Source organism: Struthio camelus, chromosome 1 (genome assembly GCF_040807025.1).
Source record: "Struthio camelus isolate bStrCam1 chromosome 1, bStrCam1.hap1, whole genome shotgun sequence".
Classification (NCBI taxonomy): Eukaryota; Metazoa; Chordata; class Aves; order Struthioniformes; family Struthionidae; genus Struthio; species Struthio camelus.
Window position 1 is genome coordinate 7,949,176 of NC_090942.1, and position 18,223 is coordinate 7,967,398.

At 40.8% G+C, this 18,223-nt stretch overlaps 1 protein-coding gene across 2 annotated transcripts in view; it reads right to left on the reverse strand.

Annotated features, from left to right (window-relative positions):
• The window catches only part of BEND7 (BEN domain containing 7), a 46,697-nt gene that overhangs the window by 13,776 nt on the left and 14,698 nt on the right, over positions 1 to 18,223 (reverse strand). For both annotated transcript variants that reach the window (XM_068916075.1, XM_068916154.1), the window contains exons 4-7: positions 12,689 to 12,811; positions 9,969 to 10,234; positions 5,517 to 5,742; positions 1,053 to 1,172 (exon numbers count right to left, since the gene is read on the reverse strand). In XM_068916075.1, the coding sequence (XP_068772176.1) occupies positions 1,053 to 1,172; positions 5,517 to 5,742; positions 9,969 to 10,234; positions 12,689 to 12,811 (735 nt within the window). The remainder of the gene's footprint in view (positions 1 to 1,052; positions 1,173 to 5,516; positions 5,743 to 9,968; positions 10,235 to 12,688; positions 12,812 to 18,223) is intronic.

Sequence of the window (18,223 nt, forward strand, 5' to 3'; positions counted from 1 at the left end):
GCGAAGCAACATGTTTAAGGATGTTGGCACAGGTGAGCCTCAGACAACAGTGTCAGAGGCTGCATGGGAGAGACGGGCAGGAAATCTCACCATGAGAAGCCCTCGAGAAAACACTAGGAAGGGAAGAGTAAGTGAAGCCCTGTACGAGGGAAACCCCTTGTAGGACTGCAGACATGAAGATAGCGAGGAGAATAGTTAGTTAAGGTTTATAAAGTAATTACACATCTCCTGAGCAGCGATACTGGTTTTTGATTCCCAAGATTTCTCCAGGGGTTTTTGAGACTGCACGTTGCCACTCGCAGCTGGAACTGATCGTTCACAAGCAAAACGATACAGCTGTGTGCCGTCAGCGTGAGAGCTCAGCCCTCTGCCTCCACCACAGAGCTAACTCTCTGCCAGGCGGGTCCAAGGCCTGAGCACGCAGGTTATCCTGGCCCAAGCTGAGCAGCTTTACTGTAAATCCCTGCCTAAACTACTTGTTACTCACCGCTGGCGTGCTTGCTCCTATGTGTTGCTCAGACCTCGTAGGCACAAGCAGGGGTTTTTTGGCTGCAGTGATGCTGATTCTTTCACAAGGAAATGTGAAGAAACTTATCCATCCTTCCGGACCCATATGGTTTAGAAGGAAAGGTGATTTAGGTTATGTCCTAACAGTAAAGTGAGTGGCTTATCAGACCAAATAACACAATTTAAAAACTTTTACCTACAACCCTGGCTGGGGTGGCTACTTGAGGATTCAAATTCCATCAAACGCTGGGAAGATGTTTTGGGTGCTAATGGAAAGAGATTAGAGGCAACCTTTGAGAAAAAAGTCTAATTTAACTTGGCTACGAAGAAAGCTCTTCAACTTGTTACTATAAGGGAACCCTGTATTTTACACTTTGGTAGAAACCTGCTAAAACCTTAAGAGGTCAGATTTTCAGAGACCGTACATATACAACTCATAACTATAGCCAGCAGAAAAAAAAAAACCACTTCTGTGGATAGAAAGGCTCTAAGACTTTAATTAAGACTTTAATTTGACATGTTGTTCCTTTTATTTCTATACGTACCTGAGCCTCTTTTTAATCGTCTTCTTGCCAGTTTAATTTGATCCTGAAGAATCTGGACCCAGTCCCTAGGACCAGGAAGTTTATCCACGTGGTTAGCAGTGCAGTATTTTTCTGTAAAGACTGAAATAAAAAGATATCATCTTTTTTTAAATGTGCCACCAGAATTGAAAAAAAGGAGGCAGAAGAGGATTATAAAACAAACTTTATCGAAATAGGATACTTAAATGGCCTAACCTAAGATGTTAAGAACAGGGTCCAACTCAGTGCCTTAACGTTTATCGTTCAAAAGTCATCTTGGTGTAAAAAAACCCACGATAATACCACAGTTACAAAGCTTGTACTTACAAAACTTGTACTATAGAAAATGTCTACATCTTTTGTCTTACGTTCATGAATTTCACACAAAAATATCACAGGAAAATAGTAGTGTACTTGGAACTGAGTCTCCAGATGTGGCAGACGCTCATAAATGCTGCCTTACATATGGCAGAAGTGGAAAACTGAAGATCTGCTCCCAGTTACTCCATGCTCAGAATTGTTTCTAGGGCTGCAAGCAAACTGAGGAAAGATTCAAGTCCTTCCACTTGAGGAATCTATACAGTTATCATAGTGCCAAACTAGAGGGAAGAGATTTTTTTAAAGCTATTTTACAAAGCCATTCCTGAGAATAATAAGTATCATTTAGGTCCAAATTTATATTTCGTAAACATACTGCATAGAGGATCGATGTTACCTTTTAAATCCATTCACAAAAGGAAATTCTGTGCCATAGTTACAGCAAATTTAATAACGTTATACTGAAAATATGAAATTATAAACAGAGTGAAACCGATGCAATCGATTTTCATCATGCAACTGAGAGGTGTGTGAAAAGTAAACACGAGCAGAAATAGAAAAAAAATATTATTACTGTTAGTATTGCTATTGTAGTCTTGGTCAGAGGTCTCAGAGCCCAGTGTCCAATTATGACAGGCAAACAAAGGGGAAAAAAACGGTCCCAGCTCAAAGAATTTGTAATCTTTGAGAACAGATGTCACACGAATGGTGTGACTGTATTCACTGGATTCAAGAAACAGTGACAACTTTGGTATTTTTATACACAGATACACGCACACACTTTCGAAATAGCGCTAGCTGATAGGTATAAAGGGTCCAAAAGTAGTCACACCCTCCAAATTCTTTACGTTTTTGCAACTTAATCCTTTCCTCTGCAATCTGATCAGCAAGGACATAGGACCAACTCTTCTGGTTTCCCAGAGAAGTTAGCGTAACTCCACACATTGCCAGTGTCTGATTTTCAACACTATAGGGTCTTTCGAGGTGGAAATAATCTTTCTCTTCTGAATTCATACAGTGCACGCAACAGGGACCTGATCAATGCCTTACATTTCTACTTCCGTAATGCAGCAGTAATCCACGTTTGCGACCAGGGCCTGGGGGGAGGCAACCAGTAGCACGAGGCTGTGTCCAGGCCACCAACTGAGAATCAGGCACTCGGGAATTACACCTACCTCTCTCTGCTGCCTGCTTTGGGGAGCAGATACATTAACTTGCTTGCTCTGCTCTTGAATTAAAGTGTCAATTACAGTATATAGCTTTGATTGCCTTTTTTTTTAAAAAAAAAAAAACAACCCTATATCAATTTTTCTTGTTTGGCAGTGGCATTCTCTTTCTTTTTCTCTCCCCAGTTCTGAGAGAGAGCCTGATGAGACTCATAAGGGAAACCGATTACACAGGAAAACACTGAAACGGATTCAACGAGTGCCACTGCGTAGCCAAAGTCAAAAGAGAGAATTTTTCCCTGGCTAATCATCCTGTGGCAGAAGTGTTAAATTACTTGTAGAGATGGTGGTTAAAATGTTTTCAGACAGGAAGAGTAATTTTCCAGCAAACAGTCTCTGCTTTAAGTTCTCTGCTAACTTCTGTTGTGAATGTAGCCTTTTCTCCACTTCTCTATCTCTGTCGTGGAACAGGGCTAACACACCACTAAAGAGTATCTGGGTGCATGGTGGAGGAACGTCCTAACGAAATAATGCAAACAACATGATGTTGTTCTCATGGAGATTTCATACTGGCTCAGTCATTTCTCTGAATAAATGAAACCATAGTGTCCCACAGTCCAGTTCTTTGGATGGAAAATGGGTGCTTTTGGAGCCAGGCTGAGTAAAGATCAACCCTTGGCACCTTATTCCATCACAGCTTTCACAGATGGTCTCCCCTATGAAGCTAACAGGATCATGTACTAGCATTTGGGCAGTACTAGCAATGCCAATAAAGATCACTGTTACTGTTAGTAGTGTACCACGGTACTAGTGGTACCTAGTAGTGCCATCACAGATAAAATGTATCCGTTGAAATTACAGCTCCCCCTCTTTTTCCCCCCAGGGTCAAGGGAAGGGGCTAGGCCAAGTCTGCTAGAAATTCTGAAAGACATATTAGGACTCAGATACGGCCACAACAACAAACACTTCATCCCATAATCACAGAAGTGAAGTTGAAAGGGACCGCTGGAGGTCTCTATGTCCAAGCTCCGGCTCAAAGCAGGGGCAACCAGATCACGCTGCTCAGGGCCACGTCCAGTTGAGTTTTGAATATCTCCAGGGATGCAGATCCCACAGCCTCTCTGGGCCCTGTTGACCACCCTCATGCTGAGTTTTCTTGATATCGAGTTGAAATTTTCCACGTTCCAGCTTGTATCTCCTGCCACTTGTCTTATCGTCGTGCACTGCTGGGAAGAGTCCGACTCTGTCAGCAGCAAAGGTGCTTTCTAGCCAGCCAGGGTGCAGGCTGTCTTGCTGCATGGGGTTAGTCCACGCCAGATGCAACACTCTGCAGCATTTGCCTTTACTGAACTTCAAGGAGTTCCTGCCAGCCCATTTCTCCCGCCTGTTGAAGTGCCTCTGAATGGCAGTCCTGCCCTCCTATGAATGGACCATCCCCCCACTGTTTGGTATCATCTGCAAGCTTGCTGCAAGGACACTCTATCCCATCATCCAGGTTGTTAACAAAGATGTTAAACAGTACTGGCTCCGTTAGAGATCCCTGAGAGATGCTACTGGTAACAGGGTACCAGCTGGACTTTGTACTGCTGATTACAATCCTTTTGACTGGACCCTGGTGGTCCAGTCAATTTTTCACCTACCTTATTGCCCACTTACCTAATCCACACCTCATCAGTTTGGCCGTAAGGAGACTACGGGAGACTATGTCAAAGGCCTTGCTAAAGTCAAGAAAACACCCGCTGCTCTCCCCTCATCCGCAGAGCCAGCCATTTCATCACAGAACACACTCAAGTTATTCAGGCGTGACTTGCCCTCAGTAAATCCTTGCTGGCTGTTGCCAGTCACCTGCTTGTCCTTCATGTATTTGGAAATGGCTTTCAAGAGCATTTGCTTGACAACCCTCCCAAGGACTGAGGTGAGGCTGCCTGGCTTGTACTGCTCCAGATGTCCTTCCTGAAGTTGTGTCTTTTACCTTCCTCGATCACCACAACCTTTCAAAGATCAGAGAATGGCCTCGCAAGAGCAGTGGCCAGCCCCATCAGCGTATATATCCGTTCACTCCCACAGACTGTGCTACTAGGCTTGGAGGGCGTGCTTTACCAGTGAATGCTGAGGCAAAAAAACAGCCAAGTACCTCAGCCTTTTCCATGTCCTTCGTCCCTGGTTCCTCTGTCTCCTTTTGTTGCCAGCGTACTTATAGAAGCTCTTCTCACTGCCTTACATCTCTTCAGCTAAGTAACCTGTATCTCAGGACAAGTCACATGCCCTAAAGTAAGCTCTACTTAAGCGACACAGCCTGTCTTTTTGATAATGAGTATTTTTCCTCATATATCAAACTAATACAATCCAGCTCTGAGTCTCTGACCTAATAGCAAGCCTTCACATGTTTGGACAACAGAGTTTGATGGCAGACATGTTCTTCTGGGACCCTGAAAGTCACGATCACTAAGAAAAACTACCCAGAGAGGGATCCTCACACTGATTAAGAAATTCACTCCCACAAGAGAAGGGGAACCACAGTTCTCAGGAACATCAAACTCATCTCTTGCCCCAGGATAATCTTCCTCCTTCTCACCCCAATCCAGCCACAAACTACTAAACTATTTACAGAGCAGACACAGGCACTTGGCGAGCAAGCCTCAGAATTTTGATAGAAGACCACCAGTTACGCTGTGATTATGTTTTCAAGATTTCTTTGCATCTCTGATATCTAAAAAAAATGTTATTTTAAATGAACATTGAGATTCTAACCTTAGACGCTGACTTCCGAAACTGGGATCACCAGCTTAAACTTAACACAAACTGTGCCTGTAGATGCTATTTTTAAAAAGTGAATGAAAGGGAACAAATATAAGACTGCATATTTTAATAGAGCTAACACACATCACAAATACTAACCCCTTTACACTCTCCCTAGGTTCATAATATGTTCAAATTACACACATGAAAAAGAAAAACATACCTTTTATTGCACCCACAATATTTTGGTCTAGTCCTTTTCGGTTGTCATTGAGCCCTCTTTTCCTTTTGCCGTTGGGCAAAGAGTTAGCCAAAGTCTTGTCATCAAAAAACGCACAGACCAGCTTCCTAAACAGTAGACTTCCTGAGCGAGTATAGTTTGATAATATAGAGTCCAGTTGAGATTTAGGCATGAAGACATCAAAGCCTTCTGCAAGTTGCACTTCTGGCTACCGAAAGAATACAAATGTTTTAATTAAAATAGCATTCAAACATGTTATTTTACTTCAATCATGCATCCGGTGAGACTTTACAATCACTTAAATAATCAAACCATGAATCTTTTTCCAGCTATTGAGTATCACAGCCGCCTACTTCACTGAAATCAAAAGCCATCAGTGAATAAGTAGCTTAAAAGGCAAATCAAATAATCATACTCGTGTCTACCCACTGTAATAGTTAACAATCACTGACATTATTTCTAGGCATACAGCTAGCAATAAGGAAAGACAAGAAATACCTTTCAATATTGGATAATAATTACAGGCTAGAGGATGATTCCAGCACAGTATTCCTATACAATGCTTTTTGGACATTTATCTAACCATTTTATGGACTTGCTTCACCGCTAAATGGTGAAAACGAGCGTGCTTTGGAGCAGCCAGGCATTTCCAGGAAGGACGATGGCAGGGTTACCAGTACCTTCCACGCAGTTTCCTAGGAGGGCTTCTACTGCAACTATGCCTCATACGAATAAAAGGAGATGATGAGTTAGAGATCGTCTCGATGGCCAGTGTTTGTTGGTCAGTCCTATCTCCCTCCTTCTCATATCCCCCAAAATGCATCCCGAGAACAGGGTGATGTTATATAAACAGCTTATTTTAGCACAAAAACCCTCAATGGTAAATCACAGATTTAAGCTACTGCCTGAAAGCAAGATGGAAGAGAACGAGAAAGGCAGAAAATCATCCTGTATTTCAGTAGAGTCATCTCAAGTACATCGTGGGCCAAAGCAGACAAAGGCCTTCAAGTAAGTCCCATTACTGAGAGGTTTTTTTGCTGCCCCTGCCCATACATATCAGAAATTACATGAACAATATTTACAGTACTTTCTAGTACAATGGCTGTGCCACATAATGCTTGCATGGGGTGTCTGTATGGAATAATTATATATTTAGAACGAAGACGCATCATGAAAAGACTACAATTTTTCAGGATATTATCTGGAAGAAGGCAACAGAAAAAAATCAGTGGTCATGATGCAAGAAGATAAGATAACATTACAGGCTTGCTTTTAACAAGTTTTTCTTCCTTAAGTAAAAAAATATATCCACCAGTGAACAGCATAGGTGCATTTTCAAAGATGTTCACAGAACAAGAGCAAATGCCATCTCATATCAAAACACCTGCAAACTTCTTGAGTCTGGCTAGAAGGAAGGGCTGCTAATCTCAGTAGGGTTTGGTCATGCAACTCTTTTCCTATGATTTTTCTAAGCAATAGCAGGAGAGTTACAGCAAGCAGAATATTTTCAAAGCATATCCTACCACTGGGTATGCACATGCATTGTGACATATATACATAAAAAGCTGAAGATTACAGTGCTTTGAAAAGCCAGGATGAAGAATCTTGAAATATACAGATACTAAAAAAAAAACCCTAAAAAGCACAGAAGCTTTTCAGCTTGGTCTAGATGAAAAGTGTTAGATTTTTTTTTTTTTTTTTTTTTTACCTTGAGAACTTTCAAAATGCCAGATCCAGCAACAGAGCCAGAGTTACTCTATTTGACAATCTTCTGGTGTAGGTAGGTTTTTAATATGTGTTACTTCTAAACTTTTTGGTGACGGGAAAGATTTGCAAGTATAAATAAACGTGGGCCAAGTTTACAACCTGGGAAAAAATCCTACTTCATGTCACTCAGAAAACCGAATGCAGTTGCCAAGGTGATGAAGGTATCCTATGCTATTTTGTTACTCTGGTCTTGGTTCCTACCTTAGCAATCTAATATGACCTCGGTGATATAAGCAGCATAGCACAGACAAGCCATTCTCACTTATATGGCTGAAAAACACATCTCAAAGCTCACCTGTGCATCAGCAGAGAGGAGTCAACATTATTTCAGTGGCGACTTTTTTGTTTTTAATAAATGAAACAATTTGAACAACAGTGAAATAATCTGAAGGTAAAACGCTGATTTCTTCTTGCTTTCCTTTAGTAGCAAATTATTCTTCAATCAAAGACAATCAGTACCTAATTGAGCTTTATGATCACTTTGAACGTGATTTGTCCAAAGAAAAAGCATTTGTTAGCAGATAACGATCATGGCATAAAGAACTGGTGGGTAAACTATTCATGTGCAATGATATAAATAAGACCTGAAGGCCACAAGCTTTTGCTGTGCAGGCAGCAAATTAGATTTAATCCCAGACATTTCAGGATGTTGAACTCATTAGAAATGCAAAGCCTTAACCAGTTTACAAAAATTTTATGTTGTAACAGTAAAACAAATACAAGAAAGTTTACCTAAGAGTAACAGATCATTACATGTAAAAAGCAGGTTATTTGATTCATGGGCCAGATTAAGAATTGGTGCCACAGATCCAAATCAAGACCTCCTTCCATCTCCATAAATGGCATTTTCACGTCTCAACAAATCCAAACTAATTCCCCTAGTTTTAGCGCTGTGGCCTCGCTTCTAAACAAATGAAATGGAGATCAACTTAAAGTGGAAGAAAAGTGAAGAAAATAACAGTGGAGGCAGTAGTACTGGCATGGGCACGACACGTCAACACACTACAGACAACGCACGCAATATTCTAAAAAGAATATGCATTTATAGTGTTGTGTAAAATGTCTTTCAGTTTCTTTAGGCACTCAGACACGTTGGTCATGAGCGTACTAGAGATACTTATGAATAAACAGAAAAAGATAATACCACCATTCATTCTGAAAGAATTTACTATATTTAGCCTGCTCAAAATGTTTAAGGTCACATTTTATTTTCACTGTTAGATATATCTGTTTTCAGAACTCAACTGTTTTACTCCCCAAACCAAAACAAAATCAATTTGTTTATCCTAGGGTTCTGACTCTGTAAATATATTCAACCAGCTACTGTGGCAAACAGGCCAAAGCATGGAAGGCAGATGAGAATCTGATTTATGAGCCACGTGTTTTTGGGGGAGGTTTGTTTTAAGTGCAAATTGGCATGTGCGAAGAATTATGTCTAGCAACGGAACACATCCACAAAACCAAATTAAATTCCATTGCAAGCACAAAATTGTTCTCAAATCTGTATTTCAAGCTGAAAATAACGCCACAGAGAAAAATTATAAGCATAAATTACATTTTGGAGAAAAATTATGAACCCCTCCCCAAATCATTCCCTCAAACATTATTAACCATAATACTACAAGAGGAGAAACTCTGAAAAAGCATTAAACTAGTTACTTCATATCACTGCACAAACACTATGGCATGACACTGCAATCTAATTAGTGGTGTGGCTTGCATCTATATAACTGAATTATCATGACTGCTCTTTTTTATTATTAGTTCCCACTTCCAGAAAGGTACAAAATTATCTGCAACATTGTTTTCATTTACACTCACTGATACAGAATTTAATTATGTTTTTCTACCTCACAGTAAAGAAAACCCCTGCCTTCTGAAAATTATAATTATATTAGAGAAATTAATGATCAGTTTACTACTCATCAGTGAATTGTTCAGAAGATGCTGTTTGGTCATTACACAAAGCCGAGCAGGCACCAGTTACGTGAAACTTCTATAAACGTATACATGTTCTGTGACTCAAGAAAATATGCTTACTGCAGTTTTACATGTGGCAAGGACCCATTTTAAGGACAGCAAATTTTGGCCCCTTTAGTCACACTGACATCGTCAGTAGTGTCAAGGCCTTCTTCATCTGGCAACCACAGCGATGAACGCTAAATGACCCAACTCAGTAAAGACTTGGCTATGAAGTTTATGGAGGTGAGCAGTCCCATGTGGCCAGTGGGACCAGTCAGGCATAAAACGAAGCACAGAAACCCATCCTGGCAGGATAAGGGCGTATGTGTGGACTACATGCATTAATCAGCAGATGACAGGGTTGTGAATCGTTTAGACACGCAACACTTTCCACAGCTCCCAATCTCACAGTGGCTCTTGGCAGCAAGACAGATGAAGAGCAACAAGTTTCCACTGCAAGCTCAAACAACAGGGAGCCTCAAATTCAAGAGAGCTACGAGCTCATGAAAGTGGAAAAAACCAACAACTCTGTCATCAGCACTCCCCAGGTCTCTCTCCATCATCCCCATTCAAATCCACCCAAGTTTTGCTAGTTTATTTTAACAGGAAGAGGGAACACATCGCAAGCTGACATCAGCATTAATTCTCCTGAATTAGTCAGTGCTTTAAACACCTGTCATGCCACGTATCAAAACATTAACTTACATCTGATGAAGCTGATTCAAGGATAATTCCAAATCCTGAAACAGGGGTCTCTGGGTTTAGGGAGGGCTCAACTGCTTGCAGACTTGACCGTTCAGAGTTTGCCAAAAGCTTCTTTTCATTCTCTGCAGTGTTGGGTTTCTTATTCATGGCAATTGGTTCAACGGTTTTGAGGGGCAGTTTTTTCTTTTTATTTCTCTTTCTTGATATTGTCGACTTTTGTGCACAAATCAGAGGAATAGGAGGCTGCTGTCTGTTTTGAGTCCCAACTGAATGAAAGGAAGTAATGAATTAAATTTATAGACAAAGACACATGTAAAACCACACAGATGCACCATTAAACTACTGACACGCTGAACTCATCTTCTGGATAAATGATACCGTTTGCAGTGCTGTTTGTGCATGTGAAACAGTTACATTTTATCACCTTTGCATAATTTTCCAATCGGTACAATGGGGATAATGACACTGAGCTCCACTATGCGGTATGATGAATAGTGTTTTAGGAAAATTAGGAGTACGTGGCTCTTTTGCCTAGTGACCACTGGATGGTTGCTGACATGACGGACTTAAGCAATGATTAATTTGTATACCTTCTTGAAAGACTGAGAACCTCATTGTCTTTGAGCATCTTTTACTGATAAAATAAGATAACACAAGTGCTAATCCAATTACAGTTGCTTTCTGAATGCAGCCACCAAGCTAATTAGCTCAGCCAGAACATTTCAAGTACCATTATGTCAAGAACGAGTGAAAATACTATTCAATAGTTTAATATCTACAAAAAAAAAAAGGTAACTCAAATTTATATATCAGTTTGTTTTGCCTGTATAGAGAAACTGAGAGTTCATGGGTTATATCTGAACTCTAACAGACCTTATTTTACGCTCATATTAATATTTTGCATTTTTCACAATCCAGAAAAATTTGTATAGATTAAGGCACCAATCCTGAACCCGTATCAAGGCGAATGAGTCCTCAAGAAGAATCTCAGGCAAATACAAGGATCTGTCTGTATGGATCAGTTGACAAGATCAAGGTCAAGAAGAAAAAAAATAAAACAAAACCCCCAAAGGTGCTAAGTATCTGCGCTTTGCCATGTCCAACTGAAAGACGCTCAAGCTACAAATGAACTACAAATGGTGCTCATCTACAAAGCTCTGGAAAAAAAAAACCCCTATGATGCTGTTTATTAAATGATTTCTGGCATATTTCATTTCTGGCAGGGATTTAAAATGTTGTAATTTGTAGTCTGCCATTCAGACAGAAGGGTGTTTGAATATCAAAATAAGTTATTACACTTTCACTTACATGTTTGCATTTTAGGTTCTTTTCTTTTAGCAACAAAAACGGCAAACGCTTTTTTTTTCTCTGCAAAAGCTATTTTTCACACATACCAGAAACTATGAACTATTCCCAGGCCTATTTAATCAAGACACTCATTAATTAACAAGGTATTTATATTGTAGGTACATAATAAATAAGAAATGCTCCTGCTGTTGAGGAGCCAGCTCTTCTGACACAAACCCCAGTCCTGCATCTCTTACCCACAAGCCATTTTTAATCAGGCACGTAATTTAAATTAAATCAGTGCAATTGTGTAAAGAATTCCTTGTCCAGGCAAAGACTGTAAAACTGGGCCTTCGCGTACGTCTTTGTAAACCCATGACTTTTTTTAAAAGCATTTTCACTTGTACTATGTTACAAAACCTGTCCGATTTTTCTCTTAGCTCACCCAAGCACTATACACAGCAGACACAACGAGCTTAGTCACCCCTTCACTCCACCCATATTTCATATAATTCCTCAACACTCCCTTTTCTTAAAGGGGTCTTACCTAGCCACTCTAGGAGAAAAACCTCCGTGGCTCCACCCCCCTCAGTCACGATGGACAGGGAACTCAGTCTACTGACAAAATCTATGTCTCCAATTCCCCATTCGTATTAACACTAATTTTTACGAAGCACAGCGGCTGCAGCTTCATGGCAGCCTACAATGACCTACCTAACTGTTGGCTGCCATGGTCTCATCATCTTGCTGGCTCTAGCGCTCCTCTGGCTCTGCACTGTTCTGTTTCAGCTCCTAACCTAGCGGAAAACTATCCCCGTTAGTTCTCCCCAGACAACGAACAGATATCTGCTAGTTCAGCCAGTAGAAACAGCTTAACAGAGGACTGGAGAAGCAGCCCAAAGAAGGGTACAGGCCACAGCATGCAGCACCTAGCTCAGCTTAGGCTACTGCGGAGCTGAAACCCGAAAGGTCTTTGAACGAAAACTGCTACACAATAATTTTAGGTGGCCTTCCAAATTAATTTTTCCTTCTAAGATTAGTGAACTGGGTGATAACAGATAAAGTAGCATTTTGTACATCTGAATGAAAACACCAAGCAAACAAAAACTAGAGGGGATACGGCATATCAACCTGCCCACACAACTCCCATTACTAGAGTACTTAACTACATTACAGCCTTTTATTTAATTTAGCTTTAAAAGACTCTTACAAGATAATATCCCATGTTTCAGGTGAGCATCTGAGGCCCAGAGGATCAAAAATTAAATTTCCAAAAGAGCCTGTGAAAATTTGACTTTAAGTGACACGTCAAAAAAGCAGACAACAAATGAGGTTCTCCTGAACCTCCAGAGAGACTTCTAGCTTATCTGATCATTGCTCCTAAAAACAGGATGCTAGTCATAGATATGCATGTGAGGGACTGATCACGGTACCTGCTTGAATCTGCATCAATTTCCTCATGGTCTTGAGCTCTTGAAGAATAGCCTGTAGAGTTGACTGGCAATTACATGTACAGCAGTTTGGTCCAACTGATGAATTCGCCATTGGAATTTCTCCTGAAAAAGAGAGGAATGAAATGGGGGGGGAAACAATGTAACCTACACAAAAACACACAAAACAAACAGAAATTGCCATCAGGAATTTGAACCTAACATCGATATATGCAATCACGAAATCAGAACCAAAGCAAGAAAGCAAATACTTTTCAACATCCTCACTTTTAAGAGGAGGAGGCCAGTAGGTTTTATCCAATTACCAGTAGATGCAATTATATACAGTAGGGAATGTGATGTTACACGGGCTGGAGAAGACTACACAAAGTGTGAATACAATGCACTCCTCACAGCAGGGCTCGCTATTGTAAGGCTAGTTCATCTGCAGTAACAATAGCACCAAACCTCATTATAAACATAGTCACTTTATCACGCACAAAAAAAGCCCATCTCCCGGAACAGCCTCACAAAGAATGAAGAGCAGTCTGCATAGTAAAGGTTTATACTGACCATTAAATGAGGGTCTAAGAATTTTTAAACTGCTTGAATGCTGCACGTGACTCTTCATCACGTGAAGAATTGAGAATGAAAATAAAATTCTCTATTCAAAGAATGAAAAAAAAAAAAAAACCAGAATGGAGAAGAATCACCAGAAGGAAAGCTTTCAAATCTCTTCTTCTGTTTGCTCCTATGGGATTGTTTTCTATGGCAGGTTTTCTAAAACTGACCTACTAGACAGGTTTTCCATAGCTTCTCTTTGAGGATTAGCAGAGTAGGTCGACAGACTCTGCTTTTCTAGTAATTCATTCTAGTATTTAACTGAACTGACATACCTTTATTTCTATTCCTTTGCAATGCTTTTGCTATGGCCTTGCTTTCCAGAAGTTTTACACGGAGGACCTTGAAATAGGATAGGCTGTAGCAGTTCAGAGATTTCATGCTTTGCCTTAATAGCTGTATCCTGTGCTTCAATTTAAAGTAACTGTATTCCTAGCTTTAATACTACAAATACGAATTTTGAAATACAACAAAACACCTAGTGGTATCTGCTCGAAGCTGAGGCCAGATGGGAGACTCCCTACTAATTTAAAAATGTGCTTAGAGTCATTTGAATTGATTGCTTTTCTAGTTCTTCCAATGTGCTTCTCCATCCTCAGAACTCCCTTCCCAAGTACTTGTTCTCCACCTCCTTCCATTCAGTCCTTCACACCTGAGGCAACATATATTAGGCTTGAGAAAATTGGTGGTTATCCTCCCAAGAGTGAGTTACTCATGAAACTAAACTGATGTGTCACTTAAAGATTGCTTACATCTCCTGAGTATCAATCTCCTCCTTTCCTCAGATATTTAGACTTTCTCCACGACTGCAATTATAAACGCTGCTATTTTAAAATATCATCCATGACATAACTATTAATTCTGCATTAAGATAAATGGAGTAGTTGAAGGACCACTGCATCAGAATCTCTGCAAATCTACCGAACTTGAATGTGACAGGTTGATTGGTTTCTTCTCTTCAAGGTTTCAGATGTTAACTTTTTTTTTTTTTTTTAAAAGTATAAAGCAATCTGGAAAAGAGGCCGAGAGCCTCAAATTAAAACAAAAAAAAAAACAAAAACAGGTTACTGACTCAGTATGACTCTGCTTAGTTTGATAACATCCTTCCTTTGTATGTTGTCTATTCAGACTGGATTTTATCTTTTAAATGGACCATAAAGTGGTTAGCCCATTGTTAATGGCATATAGGAACAAAATATACTATCTTTAGCCTTGCAGCAGATTAGTCAGAGTCCCTAAACTTGACTCCACAATACCCTTTACCTACGCATTAGATATAGACTTTTGAAACAGATGAGGTTCAAGGCTACTTTCAAGTTCAGTAGTACCAGCACAGGTCCTTGCCTTTGAGTAAGGCAAACAGGTATCCCAGAAACGGAATACCTGCTTCTCACAAACATGGAAGCCCAGCAAATGTGGAGAGTTTTAATAAGAGAAATACATAGCAAGAAGATCCTAATCACCCCTTCCTCCGGGCATCTCCAGCGCTTTCTCCCTGCTGTTTCTCTCTGCTGCTTTTAACTAATAAGCTCTGTAGGACGAGGCCTGTCCTCTCTCTCGATCAGAATCCAGCATTTTAGTGGCCCTCTGCAAATAATATCTGAAAGACTACAGCAGGGGATACGGACGTTGGCTTTTGTTTTCTTTTTAACAAAGACTTTACATCGTGGTGAATTACATGTAAAAATGCAGACAAAGCAAATTCCATCAGTAAATACCTGTACATCTTTCCTGTTGCAATATAATGCATTCCTAATGAAAGCAATGCAGGCACTCAAGCTCCTGACGGAAAACCAGAGGGTCTATTTTCCCACTGAGGCATGGGGGATTTACATTATAATCCCCATTAGCATTGACAGAAATTACCCGTGTAAATCTAGTATAGGTACTGGAAATGGGAAAAGAGACCACCAATATTTCAAATCAAAGCAGGGTTCTACTGACTTCATACATATTCATGATGGTTTTTTATTTTACTTCTATCCTCCCTCTTCTGATCAGCTACTGTGATGTAAGAAACATCTTGTAGAGTGTTTTCAGTCATTCTTCCAAGCACTATCTTTATCATTTTTAGAGGACAAAAAGCAACCGTTTTCAATTTGTTATAAATCAATTTTTAATTTCAAAAAGAGAACAGATTTCTTATTTTTATGAAGGAGTCTTTAAAGAGTCACCTCCCTCCTTTTGGAAGCTAGCCAGCATGTGAATTTGATACCGGCTTGCATGATTTAGAGAAGGAGAAGACACAAATACATTAGTTGCTTTCCCTATGTGAGCACCAAGTAGCCCAGGGCCGTGGTTCTTGCAGATGGATCTGTTGAGGGTAAATTCTACCCGACATAACATGGCTACAAGTTTGCATTGCAAAAATATGCAAGTGCAACCCATTGAGAACAGCCTTGGCATAACCAAAAAGCTGCTCAGCTGCTGCATCACTGCCAGACTTGCTACAGAACACAAGCAACGAAACTAAAATATTTTAGACCCAGATTCTACAAGTTTATCGACTAACTAGCTAGTCTCAAACTCTGAGTAGGCTTACTGATCACCGTAGCTCCAACAGGCTTCAGCTTAAATCCCGACTTGCAGAACTGCTGTCTTAAAATCAATTTGGAATAAATCACTGTGTTTTTCAAGTACCTTTCTACTCTTTCCTCTACAGTAGCAATGCCTAGTCCTGTTCGCCCCACCCCCCAATTCCTCCTTTTCTTTCCTAGGCTATTCTGGCTAATATCTTTTCCTCCACTGCCTTCTATACCAACATCTATTACACAGAAAACTGGTCTTCCACTCATTCCAGCCTTTCCTTGATACACCTTTACCATGCAGGTAGGTAACTACACTAGGCAGATGCCTGCCATACCATTCTACCATTCAAATTTGAGTCATTCAGACAGCCAGCTGCGTAAGCCTCCCAGACCCTGGCTTCCTACATAAGGCCTGTACAATGGACAGAAGCAGCTTCCAGACTCAGACCACTTGCTAGAGATGCCTGGACAGCTCTCTAATGATGACCTATGAAGTAAGCTTATTACCTTAGGCTATCAGGCCTGTCTAAACAGTTTTGCTCACAAGAGTTTAAACGCCGCAGTGAGTGATTACCGAGGAGCAGTATCTCTCTTGATGTGCAGTTCAGTATTACCAAAAGTTAAGGACTTTGTCCTCTGAATGGCACCTAAAATCCTGAGTTAGGCATTGAGGCTCCCAATACAAAGGCTGGGGGAAAATGACGCGCATGAGGCTATCTAGAAGAGCTGCACGCTGGGTGAGGAATGGCTTAGAGCTTGCCTGCAGCCCAGAGGTGTGTCAGCAACTCGCACTTGCCAGAGATCAGACGTTGGAGCCCAAGCAGCAAGACTGTCCAGCAGGATTCAGAACATCCCACTGAAGGTGGACACCTATACTTTTGCTCTCTGAGAGCTACGCAGGTTGCCTTTTCAACCATGGCCAGGGGAGAGGGCCCACACCCTCCTTTATGTAATAGCCTAAAGACTGCATTCCTTTCTGCAGCAGAGCAGCTGCCGAGGGAGGCGTGGAAGGTGCCTCCACCCAGGCTCACCCTGGTACACTTCCCTGAGAGACAGAAGATTTGGGCGCTAATCCTGTTGAGCTGAGGAGGCCACTCAACCCAAGTCCTCAGCTTTCTCAGGGACTGTTCTAACCTGTTGGACAGCTTACAAATCAGATAAACCCTTGCTCCTTGAAGGGATGACGTTTTCTTGCATAGGGGGCCCAATTCTGTCAACACGTTTTGGCTCACATGCTGAATCAGGCCCCTAAGGGGATATAGGTGCTGCTCCGCCTACTTTCTGGATCCAGGAACTAGACACCTAAGCTGTACAGGCTTGGGCATTTCTGTGCACGCAGAGAACCGTCCCTGCAGGTGCCCAGAAAAGCTCAGGCCAAAGAGGGAGATGTGCAGTGAATTTCAGGTCCTTCCACAGTTAAAACGTTGCTAAGGTGGGATTTTGAGAGTGTAACTTTTTTTTTCCCCCCTAAACTTTGATGCTAAAACTTTAATAACGCTAAATCCACTCAAGCGTCTTCCTCTCTCCTCTAGATCTGCTTCTAAATTACTGCATCTCTTTAAAAAGCTCAACTATTTTCGGTACTACAAAATGAATAAAACTAGCATAGCTATGAAATGAGTTACTGCAACATCTTTCTCTAGGTCACCCAGTACATCTGGGTGAATCATTGTCTATACAGGGAAAGAGTCAATCCTGTGAAACCTACGACTGTAAGCTTTTTAGCGCAGGGGTTGTACTTCCTCTTGTACAGCATAGGGGATAATAACAGCAATGAAGACGTGTGCTTTTTGGTAAGAACACACAGCAGCATCCCTATACAGAAAGCACGAATACCTTTGGAGCCACTTGGAAATTGATAATATTTTCAGATGCAGTCTCAAAACTTGTGATTTTCAAATTGTTAGAACTGAGATACCCTTCTAATCATAAACAAACAAACAAACAAACAAAAAACTCACAACCCTTGAAGTTTAGAATTGAATATCGGGGGAAGCGCTTTCTGAATTGAATTTAGAATGTTAAGGAAGACCTTCAGAAGACCAGCAGTAAAATTTCCATTCTTTGCTACTTAAAATAATAGAGGGAAAACACTTAAAGACATGCTACCGTCTATTTTAGAGTAGAATTCTTCACTAGGACAAGATGGACTATCCTCTAGTACACCTTACTCATAACTGGATTCCATCACATCTTTTCTCCAGTGGTCCCATCAGAATAAAAGCCTAGGGCAACACTTGGATTTTGTACCTGAAGTTAAGAAGTCAGTTATAAGCCTGATCCTATCACCTCATGAAAGTCAGCAGAATCCTGCTCCACAAGCGGTGTCACAACAGTACTATGTTACTCAACGCAAAGAGAAGTGGTAGCAGTTGACATTTAATTAGCT